Here is a 23,244-nt window from a genome sequence, read left to right as displayed (position 1 = left end):
CCAGAAGCTGGGAATAGGTGACAGGGAATGGATCACTTGACAATTACTGGTTCTGTTCATTCCCTCTGGGGCACCTGGCATTGGCCACTGTCAGAAGACCGGATACTGGGCTAGATGGACCTTTGGTCTGGCCCAGCATTGCCATTTGTACGTTCACGGTTGTTTAACAAACTGTGTATCCACTTAATGGTAGTTCTGTCAAGCCTGCATTTCTCCAGTTCACTTATCAGAATGTCATGTGGGACTGTGCCAAAAGCCTTGCTGAAGTCCAGGTATATTATGTCCACCGCAATTCCCCCTCGCCACCAAATCAGTTACCCTGTCAAAGAAGGAAATCAAGTTTGTTTGGAATGATTTGTTCTTGGCTGCTAGCGATTACCCCTTCATCCTCCACGTATTGACAAATTGAATGTTTTATACCTTGCTCTAGTAGCTTCCCAGGTATCAAAGTCAGGCTGACTGGTCTATAATTCCCCAGCTCCTCCTTTCCCTGCTTTTTAAAGATGGGCACTATGTTAGCCCTTCTCCGGTCTTCCGGGACCTCTCCTGTAATCCATGAGTTTGTAAATATTATTGCCAGTGGCTCAGATTTCTTCAGCTAATTCCTTCAGTACCCTTGGGTACCCTGAATAGCATTCAGGCCCACTAATTTGAATTCATTCAGATTAGTCTTTACTTATCCCAATCTGAATCCCTTCCCCTTTATTGTCTATGGCAACTTCACTAGTTGCCTGGTCACATTATTTTTTGAGAGACGACTGAAGCAAAAGTTGGTATACAGGAGCTCTGCCTTCCTATCATCTTCTGTTGCCAATTGACCTTCTCCATTGAGCAGTGCACTCACACCATCATTGATCTTTCTTTTTTTTGTCTGACATTTGAAGAACCCCATCCTGTTGTCTCAAACATTTCTTGCCAGCTGTAACTCATTTGTTGCTTTAGCTTTTCTGATTGTGTCCCTACATGCTCGCACTATTCCCATGTAGACCTCCTTGGTGACATGCCCCTCCTATTTTGTATCCCTTCTTTTGCTTTTTAGAGAGCTAAAAAGCTCCTGGTGCAACCACACTGGCCTCCTGTGGTTCTTCTCATCTTTCCTCTGCATCAGAATAGCTTGATGTTGGGACTCTAGAATTCCATCTTTTAAGAAATGCCAGACCCCTTGACTCCTCTTCTTCCTAATTGGTCTTTCCATGGGACCTTGCTTACAATTTCTCTGAGTTGAAATCTGCCTTTCTGAAGTCCAGTGTCCTTGTTTTTGCTGTTCTCATGTCCTCCATTCCATGGGATCTTGAATTTTACCAGATCATGATCACTTCCTCCCAAATTCCCAATCACCTTCACATTCTCAAGTAATTCACCCCTGTTGATCAAAACCAGATCCAAAATGGATGACCCCCTACTTGCTTCCTCAATTTTCTGAATCAGAAAGCTGACCCCCCACACATACTAATAAATACATGAACTCAGAAGATGAAGTTAATGTTCAGTTTACTGAGCTCATATATATAGCGAAACATCACACTCCAGTACCAAAGATCACTATTTATCTGAACATTTGACTCCACCCTGAAATGACGAGAACTTGTTTGTTCTGAAATGCTTACCTGGATGAGATAAGGGAGACTATTAAAACAGCTGCTTAAATCTTTTACAAAGGCTTCAGAGAGTGCTAAACTAGTCACTGAAGTTTCACATCCATTTTAGAAGTTTTAAAACTACAAATCCCTTTCCTGCTCGGTTGCTCACCTTTCACTCCCATCTTGTGAAATTACCACTTTACTAGTTCTTTAATCATAGCCTTCAAGGCAGACAAGCCCTAGAGTTCTAATGCAAGATACAGATTGGGGTGAGCTGAGCTCTTACTGAAAAAAAAATTCACACTTTGTTTTAGAATAAATCTACTCACAAGAGTGTTATATGCAGTAGAAAAGTGAACAGGTATTTTGTGGTGTCTGGCTACAAATCTGGGAGTACAACTTGGTGCATACATTTGAAGTGGAAAAATGTATGGTTATGGCAGTCATGTTATTGATGTATATAGCAGTGAGGTAGCGCAGAGGCATATGATTGTTGTTAGAAGTATCAGTAAGCTTCAAATTACAGAATTATATCATATAAGTGACCATTTCTACACCGATAAGAGAAAGCCGAATGGACATTCTTGACTAGGCAGATAACTTGTCAAAATGAGTATTCTTTCATTTCTTTTTATTACTTTAAATCATAAGTTACAATACATACATTAAAGCGGCAAAGAGTCCTGTGACACCTTATAGGCTAACAGACGTATTGGAGCATAAGCTCTTGTGTATACATACATAATACATTGATAAACGTAAGAGAGAGTAAACATGGCAACAGACAAAAGAACAAGGGTTGTTTGGCTTCACCATACCTAAAAGCTTATTCCTAGACATGCCAACTTTAAATATTTATAGGCTAGTCACAAAATAGTTCAAATAAAGACTGAACTGATACGTTGAGTATTCAGTACTTAGAAGAATTGAAAGAACGTTCTGCTAGGGACAGGTGGGCAACAGGATGGTGTGCTATCTTCCCAAAGCCAAGGTGTGAGGTCTTACTAAGATTGGATAGGCTTCTGAAGTCAACAGATAAAGATCTATTGGTGATGGTTCATATCTGCACTAATGATATTGCATTGCAGGATATTTTACAAATAATAGATGACTTCCGGGAACTCTGAAGAATGCTCAAAAAGAATGTCAATGCTATCTTCTCAGAGATCCTTCCTGTCCCATGAGAGAAGGAAGACAGAAGGCAGAAGATTCTGGAGGTGAACTGCTGGTTAGGTAGTGCTGCAGGTATGTTTTGTGGAACATCGGTCCATTTTCTATGGTGGGAGGGACCCATATAGTTTGGATGGCCTCCGGATCAGTAGAAGTTGAACCAATGTCCTCAGGAGCAGGCTGGCCAGAGTACTCAGGAGAGCTTTTAATAACAGATATGAGCACTTATTTGTGAGCACAAAATCGAGTTGCTAAGAATAATCAAGGAGGCAAAGGACATGAAGGGAAGAAGTTACTTAAATTACCTATCCACCAGTGCTATTTTGAAGGGAAAAAAAAAAAGATGTTCATAAATAACAACCACAGAGCTGCTGAAAGCCATTGAGGAACATCTGGTAAACGCAATGCACAAGCTACTCAACAAGATTTACAGACAAGAGAGATAACAGCATCTACCCATAAAAAGGAGATAAGAGCAAGTGCAAGAACTACAGAGAAATTGGTTTATTGAGTGTGCCAGGGAAAGCATTCACCAAGATACTGAAGAGGAAAATAAAGAGGTACTTGCAGAGGGATAGGCAGAATTTAAACCATGAGGAAGTACAACAGGTTAGCTATTTGTGAAAAGAACATAACCAAACCTGTTACAACAACTTTATAGACTTCAAACTGCCTCTTTATAGCATTTGGCAGAAAGGGTTATGGCAAATTTTAAAAATGTAATGGCATCCCTTGGAAATTGATCAAGCTGACAGAAAACATCTACAGAAAGTCTATGAGCGTGGTGAGAGTGACATGAAGCTGAGGGAATGGTTTTAGGATGACCATAGAAGTGAGACAAGGATACATATTATTGCCAGATTTGTTCAACTAGGTATTGGAAGCTGTAGCACAGAGAAATGAATGGTAAATGGCTGTAGCACAGACAACTGAAACAAGACAAGTCATGGTATGTGAGAGGACAGTGCATAACTTTTGAGTCACAGGTGGTATTGATTTCTATGGCACCGACCAAGTTGGATCTACAGAGAATACTGGACAAGGTAGACCGGAAAAGCAGAAAATTCAGACTGAAGATCAGCACGGGGAAGACAAAAATGAAGGCAATTGGAAGGCAAGCAGAGAAGGCATTGGATAGACATGGTGAAGAACATCAAACCAGAAGGTTTAAAGACGAACAACGCCATGAAGCTGATACAAGATAGAAAGTGGTAGAAAGACTTCATTCGGCCCCATCATTGCTGCTGAGCTGACCGATGGGATTAAACAAAACACCACACAGACAGCAATGTTAGGAGCCTGAGTAACGAACAAGGAATTGTAATTGCTTATTTCTTAACATAAATTTGACCTCGTTGGTATTACTGAACCCTGGTAGATGATTTGCACCAAGCTTTCCCAACTGATGAGATATGAGAGCTTCCCTTGGAGAACTTTGAAGTCCAAGATCTGCCTCACCAGGTATTCTTCTGACCCCTGAACCATAATGGAGGGGGAGATGGCCATATCTATCCAGGAAAGAAGCTGATGTACCTGTTCCAGCAGGGAAACATGGAACACGGGGTGCATCTTGATCTATTCAGTAGCAAAAGTTTGAAGGCCACCAGGTTAATCAGCTGGATGACCTGAAATGGTCTGAGATATCGGTAGTCACGTTTCCTTGAGGGTCAGGCTGTGTCCATGCATTGCATCGAGCCATACCTTACCACCGACTGTGATGTGAGGAGTATCTTTCCAAAGGAGGTCAGTGTATCTTTTGTGATCCCTCTTGGCTGATTCTAGGTGGGTTTTCATTTCTTAATGGACATGGTGCAGGTGCTTACACAGGTTAGAGGCTAAAGGAATGTGGGAAGCTGGCAAGTGGACAGGTGAAAATGAGGGTGGAAGCCGTAGTTGGCATAAAAAGGACTTTGGCAGATTGAGATAAAGCAACTAACATACTGCTAAAAATTTGGTTCACTTGCTCCATCTGTCCATCAGTCTCAAGGTGATAGGTAGAGGAAACTCACAGATTAACATCTAAGATCTTACATAATTCCTGCAAAAAAAAAAAAAAAAAAAAAAAAGAAATGAACTGCAGCCCTTAGTCAAACAATGTCAGATGGTAAATCATGAAGCTTTAAGATATGTTTAATCATATCTGTCGCCTCTGTAGTAGGAATTTTCCAGCAACATATGAAATGAGACATCTTTGTGAGAAGGTTGATGATAATTAGTATGGCTGGGTGGCCCTAGGAAGTCAGTGAGAAAGTCCGTAGAAATAGATAACCAGGATTGGGATGCAGTGAACAATGGAACCAAAGCGCCCAGAGCAAGAGGTGGGATGCAGAGACAGAAAAAGACTTGCAGCTAGGGATGGCAACAGTCCACAACTGTTAAAAATGCACGTTGGCAGAAGAGGGGTCTGTTTGGGGAATCCAATTCCGTAATTGCATCCAGCTGAGGTAGGACATGGTCGTTTCCTGGATCTGCACAGGCCTGGATTTGATGGAGCATTTAGTGGCAAAGTGGACTCACCCACCACAGTACAGGGAAAGGCTGCTGAATTGCCAGTACGCCATCTGCCACTCAGTGAGGTGTCTTTGCATTGCGTCAATCTGCACAGGTTCTGGCGCCAGGGGCTGCCTGTGGAGGGAGATGGGAATGGGACTGGGCTAGACTGGGACTGGACAATCAATTGTCAAGCCATATATATAATTTAATGTCTGAGCTCAGCACAGCGTGTGTGGGAGTCCACCTAGCCCAACTAATCATTTATGTTATCGTCTAGTCCCTGGTGGAAGTGACAGAGCTGTGCTGTTTTGTTCCACTCTACAACAGTGACCAGATGTTAAAAGCAGGCAACATATGCTGAGCCAGACCAATGGCCTTGTTTAAAAAAACTGCAGGTGGCTTCAGCGATACAAGTACAGTTCAGGTAATCTAATCTGCGTGAAAAGGGACAAATGAACATGTCAAAATGGCCAAGGACCGGGCTTGCCTGTTCTAGGAGAAGTGATATCCAGTGTGAAGTGTCACCAGTTAGGCTACATCTACACTAGCACTTTCCAGTAAAACTTTTGTTGGTCACGGGTGTGAAAAAACACACTCGTAACCGACATAAGTTTCTCTGATAAAAGCACTGGTGTAAACAGCACTATATTGGCAGGAGACACTCTCCCACTGACATACCTACCTCCACTCATTGGGGGTTGTTTAATTATGCTGACAGGAGAGCCTTCTCCTGTTGGCACACAGCAGCTACACGGGAGACCTTACAGCGGTGCAGCTACAGCAATACAGCTGTGCCTCCGTAAGGTCTGTAGTGTAGACGTAGCCTTAGTAATCTGATAAACCTCTCTAGCAGCAGGACCTTTGGGGCTCGTTTTATGGATACTGCGGCTAGATTCACTGGAAATGCTGAGGCTGCCACGATCTGTAAATGGACAGAGGCATTCTTAAATTGCAGCTGGGCAACTTGGCTCTGAAGACACTGAACTAACTTCAACCTCTCAGTAATGGATGTTCTGGGGGTTTCCACCTTGGCTGCCGGACTAAGCAAAAAGAGGGAAGTCTGCTCAAACTGTCAGAATTGCAGGGCAGATGGATGAGGCAGGAGAAGATACTGGCTCACATGGAAACAGGCAGAGGCTGGAGCAGAAGCAAGGCCCAGCTTGACCAAGAACAGGCTGAAGCTGGAGCAGAAGCGCAGGGGCAGTCTGTCAGAACTACTAAGCAATGGGAGTGCTCCTGACCAGGTAATGACTGGATGCTACTCAGCAGACTAGAGAAACTACTTCCCAAGGCAGGTATATAGGGTCCTAACGGATCACCTGGGTCCTCGCTTGTGCATTGGCTGAACCCTGATTGGATGGAGTGGGGCCTATCACAAGACCTGCAGGTAATTGCCTCTGATGACTCACCTCTGGCTCAGGGATGGCTTAAGCAGGCTCAGCAGTGACTCATCACACAGCCAGAATGCTTGTAGCAGAGCTCTGGAAGAACACACCTCCACTGTCCCCCACAGCACCGAATTATAAAATTGGGGAAATAGTTGTAATGGAAAGATTGACATCTCTGCTGAAGAAGCAAATGAAAAATATTTAGAAATTTGGCTTCCTTTCATCATTTACTTGGATACAGAACAAATCTCCTGATGCCAAAGTAAAGAATCCACATTTGTGAATATCAATTTATTTTCAATAATGACGGGAAGGAGTGGCTTTTGGATCCGTGTCAAACCACAGAAGTAGATGTTAGCCTACCTGAAATAGAAAGATTGGACTATACATTCAAGATTGAAAATGCTAAAGATGCAGAACTGGAAAATGACGACACTTTGCAAATGCAATTTGTATGATGGTTTATTTGTGGAAACGTTATGGGCAGGGGAGATGACAGAATAGGAATTTTCTGTACTGTATTTATATTAGAATTTTAATAAGAAATTTCCCTGAGATAACAAGAGATTGTTTGTGAGCGAGACTTCCCCCAAAGGCTATAGAACTACTGATAGCGTTCACTTGCTCATTACCTGCAGGTCTAAAAGCAACATAGTGAAACAGGCCATGGTGAATTGCACAGCTAGTTGAATGAAGTGAACAGTTATCTCTCCTGGTAAAAAAAAAAAACAAACAAACCTTGACACTATACACAAACCCATATACACTGAATTGTTATCTATTCCTCGATACTTTGTGATCCAGCCCAAGTTTTGCTATCTTCAAATTACACCAAGTATCTGTATTTTTTCCAATCACCAACTTCAGCAACTCTGTGTGGCTATGAAAGACTAACAGAGATGCAGATTTAGTTAATCACGTCTTCAGTATACCCAGGGGGTGGTTTTATACAACATCTGGTAACAAGTTGTTACCAAGTGGGAGGTTTACAGCAAGAATTGGAAGGAGGGGGGGCAGCTACTCAATTTTATCTTCCACCATCTGCAGAGGTGACAGGAGTCCAGAACAACTGTGCCACAGAAGTTAATATAAGGAATGATCTATATAGGTAATGTAGTAGAGATGGGAAACTAATGACATCCAGTGTTGCTGTGAACAAGTCAAGCAATGGATTGGAGTGAAACCATTTGAAATGAAGTCAGTTAAAAAGATGTGTTAAAATAGTTTCATAGGCAGGCATAGCATGAGTGCCCCAGCCAATTTGCATAGTTTTACAATCACTTTTGAAGAAGTTTTTTTTCCCCCCATTACCGTTTAAAAGACCTAGACCCAGGAAGCTGACAATAGAGGAGTTACTGTACCTCCGGAAGCATTCTGTGTATGGTTACTTTCAGTATAGTAAATTGTAAATAATGAAAAATATTTTTCCCTCAGCTCTGTCAACTTAGGTAAAATAATTTCAAACAAGCGACTGATTGATGATGTCTAGCTACATCCTTAGTGTCTGTTTCCAAGCAGCAATAACAGATTTCGATCATCCCCCAGTCACCTAAGAGATCTCATGTTCCAGTTTATCTTCAACCTCAGGTTTCAGAGTAACAGCCGTGTTAGTCTGTATTCGCAAAAAGAAAAGGAGTACTTGTGGCACCTTACGTTCCATCGGATGCATCCGATGAAGTGAGCTGTAGCTCACGAAAACTTATGCTCAAATAAATTGGTTAGTCTCTAAGGTGCCACAAGTACTCTCTTCAACCTCAGACTCAGCTTCTGTCTGTATTCTTATCTTGCTGCCTTTGCAGCCTTAGCTTCTCAAACCCCACGTTGGCTCCTGTTCCTTGCTTTCTTATCTTGGAGGAGTGCTAGCAATATTTTGTCCTTTGTCAGTATCTTCCTTGAGCTATTGGAGGGCTTTGTGTTCCTCTGCTTTTGCTCATTCAAAATACCACTGATCAGGCAAGGAAGCATCTCAGAGTGCACATCAACATCTTCCTTATTCAGTGCATTGCAGTCTACATCTGTCTTATTGGACTCTATATCTGTTCTAGTGGAGAATCGGAAGAAACAAGTTAAGGTCACATTATCATTTGAACTGTGGACATTGAAGTTTGGAATGCAGCTGTTCAGTGCAAAGATAGGATATACTGACAATCTATATAGGGTATATTTTTCTAAACCTCACCCGAGTTTGACAAAATACCCTAAAAACTAGGATTTGAGGAATTCTTGAAGTATGTTCATCTTAAGGAATTATTTTATTCCTTATTATTTCAAGTGTCCTAGGCAAGGATAAGTATTCCTTGTTACATGCCAACCAAATGTAGCAAGAGGGTAAGCAAAGGCAATTCATAGACATCATAATGATGAATATTCCACTATTGTATGTTGCTTTCCTCACTGGCTGGGAATATTCCACCCAAGAATACACACCTTGCCCTTCCCCCATACCTGGGTACTATCTGTATTGCTATACAGGTCAGAAACCTGGACTCTATTACAGGCAGACTTGGAGCAGCTAGATACATTCCATATGTGCTGTCAGCTCCAAATCCTGAGAATAAAGTGCTCTGACTTTGTGCAAAACATCCAGCTCTCAGAGATCTGGCATTCCTCCAATTGCTCATTATATTCAAAAACCACATTTGCATGCTCTTCTGCTATGTCACCGGGATTGTGAAAAACACACCTCAGCACATCATACTCAAACTCTCCATCAATGCACAAAGGGGTGCATGCCCTGAACCTACCTGGCACCACCCACAGGACTGCCCCATAGATTTGTGGATTCACAGGATTGAGTCAGATTGGGGAACTTCACTATGTGATGTTTGGTGTGACGCCATCAACCATGGTCACTCTAACTAGCACAACAATCCTCAAAAGACTACATGTGTTTGATGTTTCTGCTTTCCCCATCATATCAAGGCATGAAAAATTTTAATTGGACACAGAAAAAGAATGCTTTCTTGTACATTATATAGTATGTTACTCTCCAAACAGTCCCATTTAAGTCAGACGTGCTAACCAACATGGATATGTAGGCATCCTTCAGTCTCGAGAGACCACAGGTGTGCACTCGAGAGGTAAAGAATTTACTCAGTTGGTTTTAAGACAGATGCGAACATGGCTGAAGAGAATCTCTGTCGTATGTCACATTTAAAGGTGATGTTTTGGACTCTGCCTTCTGCGAGATCTTTTCTCTGCTAAGCTGGACTGCTTCCTCTTGTAACTCTGGAGACCTTTGTTAAGCTCTTGTTTCCAAAGGCTGCAGTCTTGAGTGTGATCTTCCCATTTGTTCACGTCCATGTCCATTTCTTTGAGGTCTCACTTGCACACATCCTTGAAATGCAATTTTGGGAGTTCTCTGAGTCTTTTTCCAGATGTCAATTTGCCATAGCGGATGCGCCCATCAACATGGGTAAGGATATTAAAATCTGGCGAGGTGACTGGGAAAGGAGTAGGAAAGAGAAAGCTCTCTTCCTTCTAGCAATTAGTTGGTGTCTGCAAGCTTCAGATGTATACAACACCTATTGACAGACAGGATACGTCTATATAGTGTTTTGGAGCCCACGGGAATGAGCCTCTCAGCTCAGGTCACCAGACTCAGGCTAGAGGGGCTCTAAAAATAGATGTGTAGACAGAACTGAAGTTGCAGCATAGCTTCAGAGCCCAAACTCCAGCCCATACTGCAACTTCATAGCTATGTAGACAGTGCTTTTTTTAGAGCACTAGAGCCACTGCCCTCGATCTGGAGTCTGTCAACATGGGCTGGAAGGCTCCCTCCCATGGGCTCCAAAACACTGTAGATATGCCCAGGGACATGGGAAGGTTCATGAACTGCTAGGATTCAGCGCACTAGACACTGTCTCCAGATCTCCCCAGCTACCACCACCACCAATCCTACATACTGGCTTCTGTCTATAGGTTTAGCCCTCCGGCCAGTAGAGCGTGAAACTTTTACCAGATGCATACTAGTTGCAAAGCTGAACAATTGCATTGCTGATTTCAGAGTAACAGCCGTGTTAGTCTGTATTCGCAGAAAGAAAAGGAGTACTTGTGGCACCTTAGAGACTAACCAATTTATTTGAGCATAAGCTTTCGTGAGCTACAGCTCACTTCATCGGATGCAACCGGATGCATTGCTGAACGATTTGATGCGTTGATAAAGATGAGTTCCAAGATGAACTTATTTTCATAGCATCAGTTTTGTCTATCAGCTCTGATAGACCCATGGCTTTATTCTGGGGGATTCTCCCACACCACATTTGTGCCTGTAGAGTTTAGCAATATATATAAGTTTAGATTTTCCAGGAGCGTTAATGTTTAAACGTTCTGTAAGTCAGTTGTATTCAGCTGCTTATCTCTGGCCCATTCTCAATGGGATTTTACTAAAATGGATGCTGGTTAAGTGCAGAAGTTTCCATTTCTACCTTTATAACAAATAATGGTAGCAGCTGTAACCTACTATGCTAGAGTATGGTAGGCAGTATCTAGAATGAAGATATGAAGCAGACAGTGGTCTCAAAAAACAATGGAGCAGTTAAGATTTTTTACATCATTGCAAATTAATGGGTGGCGGGGGGGGAGGGGGGAAGCTTCAGAACACACTTAGAATTAGAAATATTGGGGGTAAGTCTCCCTCTCATTCCCCAGATATACACAGTGAACCAGAACAAATGCAATACATAGAAACCAAAAGGAATACTACCTAGTATGGCAGGTTTCTCATCATCTCTGGCAGTTTACCTTCATCAACTTCTGACAGTTGGCCTCAAACTCCAGGGCTCCTTTCTTGCTGGTCCTCGCAAGTTCACCCTCATGAGAGTTTCTCCAGCAAACACTGATAATTGAGATCAGCTCATTGTTTCTATCTTGGTGAGCAAGCCAGCCAAACATTTCACAGAAGCAGCAAGTGACCTGAGTGGTCCCACAAGAATTGTTATTGCTGGAGCTCCAACTAGTCTCCTTGATCTTGCCCGGAATTGCCTGGCACTGTGCTTAGTGCTCCATTTTGTGAGCATCTGAGACATCCTGCACCTTGCTGCTCCAGATCCCAGGCAGCCTTAGTTCAGCTTGCTGCTCAAATGTTTATCTTTGCTTCTTGCCATATGTATATGTGTAGCTAGCACAGAAGTTTACTGATCATATGTGCATTGCAGCAGCAAATGCTTTGGAGAATACACAGATAAGACTCTGTTACCACAAGTAGAACAGCACAGAGTGCCAGCGACCTTGGGAAAACATGCTCACTCTGGAACATGAGGCAAATGCATTGTGAGATGAAGTCAGAAAGACAGGCTGAATTGATACAGCTGAAACACTTGCGACTTCTAGTCGACAGTGGGAAGTGAACCAGTTTAGCTAGAACTGAGAGCAAGTGTTTCACTCAGAAGTTCCAGTTAACTGTTAAAACCAATAAACTTGTAAAATGCCTAGAATGTCTGTTGTATGTGAAATAAGGTGTTGAGTAAATTTTGCAGTCTCAATCCATTCCAAGCAATGGTTTCTTGAACCCCTTTTGTCTTGCTTTCTATGGACAAAATTCAGAAGTGGATCAAAAGACAGCCTGACCATTTTTCCCATATTCCATTTCTCCAACACACACAAATTCTAATGAACTCAGGAGAGAGAGACTTACTGTTCCCTCATTGTGGGGGGGGGGGGGGGAGGTATTTTTTCATGCTTTGTGTGTATAAAAAGATCTTCTATACTTTCCACAGTATGCATCCGATGAAGTGAGCTGTAGCTCACGAAAGCTTATGCTCAAATAAATTGGTTAGTCTAAGGTGCCACAAGTACTCCTTTTCTTATTCCTAATGAAGAATCCTTAGCAAAAGGCATTTTTACAAAAATATACTAAAACTGAAGTCACTAAATTGCAATTCTAATTAAGCAAAATACTGTCACTATCAAGTCACCCCCACCCCACACATAAAACTCTTGTAGAACTTACAAGTAAAAATCTAAGTTTAACCTAAGTAAATACTATATTTTTTCCCTTTCTTAAAGAGTTGAATGTTATTTCAATTTCAACCATACTGTTTCATATGAACAAAATAAACAAATATTTCATTATAATTAAAAATTTGAGCAAGTTCCTTAAAACTGGTATTTTTTTAAACAGCAGTTACACGTATGTTTTAAACTGCACATATACTTGTCCAAGTAAACCATTATACATCATTGAAAAATGGGGTTAAAAACTAGCTACCTTGACTAGGCTGAAAAGATCACTTCTGGAACTAATGAACCGGGAGAAGAAAGGTTTGAAAGAGTCCCATAAAAAGTTATAAACAAAAACAATGAATTTCTGAGCCAAACTGGAACGCAAGTGGAATATGTCCAAGGATAAGGCTTCACTAGCAAATTATGGGCCTGATTTCCTTGGTATTGTAAGACCAAGTGAGACTGAGAAAGGATAGGTTTCAGAGTAGCAGCTGTGTTAGTCTGTGTCCTCAAAAAGAACAGGAGTACTTGTGGCACCATAGAGGCTAACAAATTTATTAGAGCATAAGCTTTCGTGGGCTACAGCCCACTTCATCGGATGCATAGAATGGAACATATAGTAATATATATACACACACACACACAGAGAAGGTGGAAGTTGCCATACAAACTGTAAGAGGCTAATTAATTAAGATGAGCTATTATCAGCAGGAGAAAAAAAAACTTTTGTAGTGATAATTAAAATGGCCCATTTAGACAGCTGACAAGAAGGTGTGAGGGTACTTAACACAGGGAAATAGATTCAATATGTATAATGACCCAGCCACTCCCAGTCTCTATTCAAACCCAAGTTAATGGTATCTAGTTTGCATTTTAATTCAAGCTCAGCAGTTTCTCGCTGGAGTCTGTTTTTGAAGCTTTTCTGTTACAAAACTGCCACCTTAAATCTTTTACTGTGTGGCCAGAGAGGTTTAAGTGTTCTCCTACCGGTTTTTGAACGTTAGGGTTCCTGATGTCAGATTTGCATCCATTTATTCTTTTGCGTAGAGACTGCCCGGTTTGGCCAAAGTACATGGCAGAGGGGCACTGCTGGCTGGGTCATTACACATATTGAATCTATTTCCCTATGTTGAGTATCCTCACACCTTCTTGTCAACTGTCTAAATGGGCCATCTTGAATACCACTACAAAATTTTTTTTCTCCTACTGATAAAAGCTCATCTTAATTAATTAGCCGCTTTCAGTTTGTATGGCAACTTCCACCTTCTGTGTGTGTGTCTGTGTATATACACACACACACCTTCTTACTATATATTCCATTCTAGGCATCCGATGAAGTGGGCTGTAGCCCATGGAAGCTTATGCTCTAATAAATTTGTTAGTTTCTAAGGTGCCACAAGTCCTCCTGTTCTTTTTGAGAAAGGATAAACGTCATAAAACAATGATCCACAATAACACAAGAAAACTTTACCAAATTCACTTTATCGTCTGCAAACGTAGCAACCAAAGAAAAATCTGCCACAATCTCCCCCAGGCCTCAGCAAAGGTTTAATAGCATAGTGTTGCACAGTGAGATCTCACATTACTGAGGTCATAAAATTTATTGCAATACATTCACTACAGTATGAAGTATCATAAATAAAATAAAACTAGGGATGTCAGATGGTTAATTTTTAAATTGTGTTTGCAATATTTGATATCATGTGATGGGTCACTCAGTCGTTAATGCAGATAAATGAAGTTAAACTGTTGGGGAAAAAAAAAGGATAGTCACCACGGCTACGGTCATAGACATGCCCCAAATTGCTCACACTCTCTGGCTATAAATTAGGCTGTCATACCACCAGTTCAACAGGAGAGAGGCACCAACATACTAACCAGAAGTTAGTAAAATGCTCTCCACTTTGATAGGCTCCAGTGTGATATATTTCCTATGCTCTTGCTCTGACTCTACAGACAAAGCCTAGAGAATCCTTTACACAGGCTTATTTCTTTCAAACAGCAACTAGACCAGTGGTTCTCATCCAGGGTACACGTACCCCTTAGGGTACACAGGGGCCTTCCAGGGGTTACATCAACTCATCTAAATATTTGCCTACTTTTACAACAGGCTACCAAAAAAGCACTAGCGAAGTCAGTACAAAGTAAAGTTTCAAACCCGCCACTGACTTGTTTATACTGCCCTACTCATTGAAATGTAAGTACAAGATCTGTACGCCAGCTGATTGATTTTATAGTTCTATGGTAAAAAAGAAAAAAAAAATAGCCCTTCTCAGGAATGGTGGGGCTGCGGCACGTTTGTATCTCCCGGTCTGCTTTTGTAAGCAACCCGTTTCGAAGCGAGGTGAAAGCGGGGGTGCTCAGGGCAGAGCAGACTCCTGACAGGGGTCCCGCCGTCTGGAAAGGCTGAGCGCCCCAGCCCTGGACCCTCGCAGCAGGGCCCGTCCCTAGGGCAACAGCCCCTTCCCCACGCGGAGGCAGCGGGGCGAGCCGCCGGCCCCCCGAGGCCGGGGCAGCACCCCCCGCTCGCCGACCCCTGTCAGTCACGCGGCGTCCCCCGGGCGGGGCACCCGTGGCCGCCCCCGGCCCGCGGACTCGCCCCTCCCCCTCACCTTTTTGAGGGCCGGCACCAGCAGCCCCCGCCACTTGGGCGCGTTCTCCTCGCTGAAGAACTCGTAGAGCAGCGGCGGCGCCTGCATCCTGCCGCTGGCGGGCTCCGCGCGGGGCGGGCGCGATCAGTGGGCGGCCCGGCGCGGCGGCCGCGGGCAGCCGGAGGAGGGCAGCGGCAGCACCCGCCAGCGGCAGGACTCAGCGCCGGGGGGCGGCGGCATCCCAGCACCCCACCCCCCGGGTCTCTCCTCAGCGCCCGCCCCGGGCAGGGCCCCGAGGCCGGAGAGCGCTCGGCGGGGCGGCGCGGGGAGGCGAGCGGCCACCCTGCCCCGCCAGCCGCACGGGCATGCCCGGCCCGGCCCGGCCCCACGGAAGCGCGCGGACGGCCCGGCCCGCTCGCGCTGCAGGGCGGAGGGTCACGCGCCGCCTCACATGCCCCGGGGGCGGGGTCTGCGCCGGGAGCTCGAGCGCGGCTGGAATTCTCGGGGCTTTTTCCCTCGCCCTGACGGTTACTCCCGAGGGCGCGTGCGCGGTGAGGGTCGGCCGACAAGCGCAGGCGCGAGGCGTATGCTCCGCCCACTCGCCCTGTGCCAGGGCGGAAGCGCGGGTCAGGCGGAGCGGTCAGGTAGCTCAGCGGAGTGCCGAGTGCCTCGCTGGGGCGGCGGCGGAGCGGTTCCTCAGACAGCGCCCCCTGCAGGTCAGGAGGGGCCCCGAGCACCTTAGGGTGCAGCACCTCCCTCATCCCAGCCCCGCCCATGACAACCCCCTGACCCTGCTGGGGGGGGGGGGGGGAAGAGGCGGGAGGAGAACCCAGGCGCCCGGGGGGGCCTGTCCCCTGCTCTAAGCACTGGCCTTGTGACCAGCACCCCCCAGCCACCACCTCCCTGGGCGCCCTGCTTGGAGCAGCTGCCAAGCCCCCCCCCCGTTTCTCACTCCCAGGAGCGGAGCTGGGGTGTGACTGCTCTGGGGAAGGATGGCCCAGTGGTTGGGGAGACATGGGGTCAGGTCCTGAATCCACCGCAGACTCCCCCCCCCCCCGGGTCCTCAGGCCAGTCGCAGCCCTGCTCCGTGCCTCAGTTTCCCCATAGAACAGGGTAATTGGAACTGACCTCCTTTGTGAAATCAAAGCTGAGGAGAGACACCCCCTACCCCATCCGGGGGTGCTAGAACTCAAGGGGGGCACCCCCTAACCCCACAGGGCCTTGGGGGGGAAATTGCAGAGAGGTACCAGACAGCAACTCCAGCTCCACCAGGAGCAGAAGCAGCCAAAACCAAGACAGGGAGAGAGTTCAGTCAAAACTGTAGGAAGTTGTCTCGGGCCAGTGCAGATGGGTTCGTTGCTCCAACGCCCCTGCCCTCAGTCTCTCCACCACAGCTTACCCTCTTCTCCCCACCTCACCTTTTCTTTCCATTTAGCTGATCCCCTCCCAATAGTGGCACAAACAGGCCGCTTGCTGCCATCCCATTGTTCTGGTTCTGTCTAGGTTGTAAGGTCTTTGGGGCCAGGACTATCTGGTACTCTGTTTCTACAGCACCTAGCACAATGGGGCCCCATTATTGGTGGCCCTTAGTATTAACCATGTTTATGATACTGCCTAATTATATTTAAAAGCTACATAGCTGTAAAATTGAGTAATAGCACTGGCCTACCTCACCAGCATAATTGTGAGGATAAATATTGTATCTAAATCAGGGTGGATTTGATTTAAATCATGAATTTCTACATAAAAGTGCATTCTTGTTGGCTATTGTAACCTTAATAGATATTCTTCACAACTCAGAGATAGAGAAGACCCAAACTGGGTCTCTTATGGCCTGCTGCCATTATAGGTTTTCCCTTCTAGTGAATGGTAGGGTAGATCTCAAATCAACGAAGGCTACACTCAAAAAGACCTCAAGACTTCTGGAATATGCTGCTCAAAGAGTTTCACTTTTGTTTCTATTGCGTGTCCCTCCCTTCTCACATTTATCTCCAGACTTCTTTTCCTTATCCAGACCTTCTATTCATTGAACTTTTCGAAACTGCACTTTGAGACTGAGGTAAGGGATTGACTGTGTACACAAATTTGCAGAGGGACAAGGGGGTTGAGGTCTGTTATTTCTCACCTCTATATATTATTTATTTAAAAACATTTTTTCTGTTTACAAGCATGTTCTCTCTGGAAATACAAATCCACAGTTGAGAACTGCAAAACTAAGCATCTCTCATGGTATCTTCTAGACTTAGCACTGAGTCCCATTGGGTAGCTAGAAAGATTAATCTAAATAATCTATACAGAAACCCCTGGAACCCTAATCCATGAACTATTACATAAATATATTGTCTCATACTATAGAATTAAAATTTATAATCCCTATTCCATGATGAGATATCTTTGATATCTATGTTGAAACAGCAGCACCCCTCGTGATCCCTCAGGCAAAGGGGAATGCCTCTGTTCTAGGTGCAAGCCAGCATCAGGGAAATGATGGATCTGGAGCCTGCCTTAAAGGGCGAGCACAGCCTGTTACACACCAATTGCCACCAGTATCACAATATGCCTTCCTCTGTCTCTACCTGCTATCAAACGTCATCCGCCTACACCATTGCCAGGAAACGTGCCTGTCACCAATCATTACCAGTTCTCTTCACCACATACCCAGCATTAACTATTGCCAATAATAGAGCCAGTCAACAGTTTAAGCAAAAAGTTATTAAAAATGTTTTTAAACAAAATATATTATGAAAAACTTGACTTTTAAAAACAATTTCACTTTTTGTGATTTTTTTGCAGCATTTTGAATAGAAAATTTTATAGATTTATTCAAAATTTTTTTTAACAAAACTGTTGAATGTTTGCATGTACCAAAAACCCAATTTTTAATTAATGGAAAATTTAGATGTCTTCGTTTCTTACAGTTTAAAAAAAATTAAAATAGGATATATTTTGAACCCTAAATCATCACAACTTCAATTTTTAATTTGTTTTTTCAATTTTGTTTTGAACGTCACCACTTGCCATTAAACATCAGGAATTGCAAACCAACTTTTTTTGGTTTTGTTTTTAAACCCAAATTAAAAAGAGTTTGGGGCAGTTTATATTTCCCCCTTCTGTCTTGATACAAGGGAATAGGGGCTCTGATTATTCTGAGATATGAAGAATTGGGGATAAACCACCATATTATGGAGGCTACAAAAGGCAGTTTTTGGGGTTGCTTTCTTCACTGACTGGGAACTCTTTGCTCAAGGATTGACCCTGCTTGTCATCCTCTGTGTAATCTGTCAGGAATTATCATCAAATATTTTCTTTTGATACCACCACCAAGTGCTACCAATGGTAAGAAACAGCCAAGTCCTATGAATAACCTCCAGCTCCAACACAGAACAATTTAAACTAAAGGACAATGTTGGCACAAGAACAAAGTGATATAAACTGGCCAGGAACAAATTCAAGCTGGAAATTGAAAGGTTTCTAACCATCAGAGAGGTGAGGTTCTGGAACAGCCTCCCAATAAGAGTTGTGGGAACAGACAACTTAATTGGTTTTAAGAGCTGGACAAATTTGGGAGTGCAATTGTATGAGGAGGTTGTTTGTGAGGGTAGGGCTCAAAACCCCTGGGCTCACTTCTGGTTTATGTCTTATGTTCTTAAAAACTTATGACTCAGAGCTTCAGCTGATGACCTGCAGGGGTCAGGAAGGGATTTCTCCCAGTCCCCAGTGTATTCTGAGAGGATTTTTTAAACCTCCTTCTGAAGCTTCAGGCATGGCCACGGCTGGAGATGGGACATTGGATGGGCAGGGCCAGAGCTCTGAGGTGGAACCAAGCAATCTCTTTATTAGGTGCTTGGCTGGCTGGTGCTTTGCCATGTGTGAGGTTGGGTCAGATTGGCAGGGACTTTCGGGGGGTTTTGAGGCAGGTCACTTGTCAGGATTATCTAGGTAAATCTCTTCAATCGTCTCCCTGCCATTGCAGGGGCCTCAGCCACTGGTGGCATCTCGGTCCTTCCTATTCTCTGCTTGTGGTACCCAATAGTCTAATGTGTAATAGCCTGGTCTAATTACAGTTATTAGGTTTAGCGTGCAGGTGCTGAGCTATAGAGACCTGTGCCATACAGGACGTTGGACTAGATCTGATGGTCCCTTCGTGCCTTAAACTCTATTTCACGTCCACCAAGTATAATCAATCATGGTCATCACCAACTGACTGGAACGGACATCAACAGCTTGAAACTCCTACTCCCTGCCATCCTTTGCCGCCACCACCACAAAAGAGTCATGGATTTGGGCCAACTGCCACCACTGACAGCAGTTGCCATGAACTTTCAGTTGCCATCAACTCCCTCCACACGCCCTCTGTTACTAAACTGACTGATCTCTCACTGCCTCCCAAATTGCAGAAGGTTCACCAGCTGCTACCGCCTGCCACCAACTGTCAGCAGCTGTCACCCTTCACCAGCAACCACCAACAGTCACATACTCCTTTCACCTGGGGCAAAGTGCCATCAACCATTGACAGAACCAAATCAGCAAGTTAACGAATGCATCTCCCAACCACTCATTGGCTGCTCCTAATGAAGCACTCCAATAATATACTCCCAAACTAGTTAATAATGGTCTTCCACTATGAAATTATTGACTAGCCCCTTCCTGGGTAAGTGAACTGTTCCCCAACTAATGCAGTTTTAATGAACCCCCCCCTCACTCCCCGATAATTATTTTGCTTTATAAACTTCTTGATAAAGATGCTATTGAAAACAAGCACAAATAGTCTAAATGATGGAGTTCTAGACTGTGTGTGGTACAGGTAGGGATCTTCTTGTTCTCAATCCTCTCCCAGACAGGGGGAGAAAAATCAAAACCCATTGGAATAAAAGCTCCTGCCAGAGGAAGGAGAGGTCTAGAGGAACCTTTGGCTTCTTCAAGCAGATGTGAGACACTGGAGGATAGAGAGGCAGTGAGATCTCTAAACACCTCTATGTGCTGCACTACACTGAAGCTAGACAGGGGTTTTACACAGGGCCTCCACATCTGGAGGACAAGGAGCAGGAATGCAGTTGTAACCACAGGCCCCAACGTAGAGAAGAGGATTTTTCTAGAATGTTAATTTTTGTTTTTCAGATATTTTAAGTAATTTTCTCTTGTGCTTAATACATTAAAAATAACTTTGTGCTTGGCTGCTTGTAATAAATAGGCCAAAATCCCTTGAACCTCAAATTAATTATCTGCTATTTTTGTGGCAACAAAAAGGCATCCACTAATACGGGCAAGTCCCTAATCTAACAGATACATGTCTGAACCTGCTTCATTTGAAAGTGAGATGTTCTCTCTCTCTCTCCAAACCCTATTAGCATGAAATGTTCTGTATGTGAAGGGCTCACTCATGCACTTAAGGGCTCATCTTCACTGCAACAGTTAGCACCCTTGAGTTATTCCACTCAAGCTAGCCTGGTGAGCGAGAGCAGTGTCCACATCACAAACCACTTGAGCTACAAACAATGATAGGATTAGCATCTGATAAATTGTAACTCAACTGCTGTGTCCCCCACTAGCTCAAGCATCAGCGATGCTCCAGCTTCAAATCTTCCCCCATCACCCCCAGCCCAGCTAGCTCGATCTCAAAGCACCATTTAATTCAAGCTAGAGATTACTGTGTGCAGATGAGAATCGGGTTAAAGGCAAAACTCAAATTATACCTTTAGCTAGTGAAGACAAGACCTAATACTGGCTTAAGAGCATGACAGAACTTTCAGCAAACGAAGATTCCCCAATTCCTTTAAAAAAAAAACATACCCTCACTCTTTCCTAGTCTTATCTCCTGAAATTAGCAGTACTGCTGGAGAACAGGATTTCAAATTACAAAGGCAGGGAAATTTCTAGCTGCCTCCAAACACTATCCTCACCAGAGCTAAAAGAATAAGGAATAGTGACATGTGAAAGAGTCCAGCCGCCACTCTCTTTTGTGTATCCAACTAACTATTGAGCAATAGCTGGAAGTCAACTGAAGCCTTTCCCAGAAGTTCAGGCATATCCTCCCTCTCTCCTCCAGAAGAATAATTTTGAATATGTATTTCATGCACCTATTCTAGTGCATTCTAAATGCTATGAAGTGCTCTTTATTAGCATTATCCAGAGAGGAACGACTTCCACCAGAAGCAGGGAAAGCTCAATCCCCCTTAATTATTAGGAAAAAAAATCCAATTTGCATATATTTAATTGTAAGAACTGCAAAATGACCCTGATAATGACCCATGAGGCTCTATGGTCATGTTGATTTTATCCCCCCACCTCCATCCCATTCTATTGCATATTTTGGCAACATCCTGTTTCCTCTCTGCTCATTTGTATTATCTCCATCCTTCTCCATGTTCTTTTTTAAACTCCCCATCTCTCTAAATCTTCCTCATTTTACTGTCCCCCATAGAACCTCTCAAAATCCCACCTCCAAATCTCACACCCACACCTCTCTTCACTCATCCTTCCAGATGTGTTCTCAATAGTAATATGCTCTTAGACCAAGGAGGTGGGAAAGCAGGCAGGAATCCCTGGACAGCTTGGGAACAGAGAGGGTGCCTGGGGTCTTCTCTGCTGCTCTCAGGAGGAAGCTGATAGTTCTTTGCCAGTCCCAGAGAGGAATCAGAAGCTGAGAGTCTCCCTCTTTCCACATCTAGGCCTGAAGGGGAACATGGGAGGATGCTGTTGGGTGGTGAAGCTCAGTGTCGACCCAGGCAACAGAAGAACTGCAGCCAGAAGAGGACACCCACTTTGGCTCCACAGACAAAGGCAGCCCCTGCTGAAAAGGAATTTAGCTGAAGCTAAAATATGTGCCCTAGGAAATCAGGGGATGAAGGGCAGTCCTGAAGAATCCAGGAAGCTATTGGTCAGCCAGCAAAGTGCCCAGTTGTCTTAGACCAGCCCTGAAAGAGTGTGAGACACTTACCAGTATCGTCTTCCTCTGTAGTAGGGCCTGTCCCATAGAAGTTGAATAAGGACATGGTAGGGCCAGTGTGAATTCTGTCACCGGTAGACATACCTGTCTGATGTATATCTAGTGGACAGGACTTTAAGAAACAGTGACTTCAAACTAACATGTTGATCCTTGGAGATACAGTCTTGTAGGCTTGTTTGAGTAGATCATGGAAGTAATATGTATTGATATATATTTGAGTATATTATTGATAAGTATATAAATGATATAATGTATTGATCTTTACAGAATCAGAGAAATGTGGGGCAGAAAGGGACCTTGAGAAATCAAGTCCAGCCCCCTGCATTGAGGCAGGACCAAGTAAACCTAGACTATCCCTGACAGGTGTTTGTCCAATGTGTTCTTAAAAACCTCCAATGGAATCCACATCACTGGAAGATTTTAAGAACAGACTGGGCAAACCCCTGTCAGGGATGGTTAGGCACAGACTTCTGCTCCCGCTGGTGGGTGCTCGACCCCCGCTCTGCCCCCGGCCATGCCCCAACTCCACCCCTTCCATGAGGCCCTTCCTCAAAGTCCCCGCCCCAACTCTGCCCCTATTCTGACTCCTTCCCCAAATCCCCGCCCCAGCCCCGCCTCTTCCCCTGAGCCCCCCGCCCCTGGAGTGGCTAAACAGCTGTTTCACAGCAGCTGGGCAGGAAACACTGGGAGGTAGGCAGAGGAGCAGGGATACGGCACGCTCAGGGGGAGGGGAGCTTGGCTGACAGTGGGTGCAGAGCACCCACTAATTTTTCCCTGTGGGTGCTCCAGCCCCAGAGCACCCACGGAGTCGGCGCCTATGTAAAGGAGGTATACTTGGTCCTGCCTCAGCATGAAGGGCTGGACTTGATGACTTCTCAAAGTTCCTTCCAGTCTACATTTCTAGGATTCAATGATTCTGTAAAGATACATATCCCACAGAATGCAGGTGTTAGGTCAAACATAGGCAAAATTACATTCCTAGGAGCTTGACCATTCATACATTCAGAATGCCCAGTTTATATATTAGGGTACATAAACATTTAATAGCAATTCAAAAATGGATGTTTTCCATCAGCTTTTTTTTAGTCTTATATGGAAATTAGTGCAGGTGGTAAGCTATTTGTACAACAACA

The 23,244-nt window shown here is 44.3% G+C and overlaps 1 protein-coding gene across 1 annotated transcript in view; it reads right to left on the bottom strand.

Moving 5' to 3' along the window:
- Positions 1–15,655, bottom strand: part of SOS1 (SOS Ras/Rac guanine nucleotide exchange factor 1) — an 88,361-nt gene extending 72,706 nt beyond the window's left edge. The window contains exon 1 of the mRNA XM_077814172.1: positions 15,187–15,655. Coding sequence (XP_077670298.1) covers positions 15,187–15,273 — 87 coding nt within the window. The 5' untranslated portion in view covers positions 15,274–15,655. The remainder of the gene's footprint in view (positions 1–15,186) is intronic.
- Between the last annotated feature and the right edge of the window lie 7,589 nt (positions 15,656–23,244).

This window comes from Eretmochelys imbricata, chromosome 3 (genome assembly GCF_965152235.1).
Source record: "Eretmochelys imbricata isolate rEreImb1 chromosome 3, rEreImb1.hap1, whole genome shotgun sequence".
Classification (NCBI taxonomy): domain Eukaryota; kingdom Metazoa; phylum Chordata; order Testudines; family Cheloniidae; genus Eretmochelys; species Eretmochelys imbricata.
This window is presented reverse-complemented; position numbering and strand designations above follow the sequence as displayed.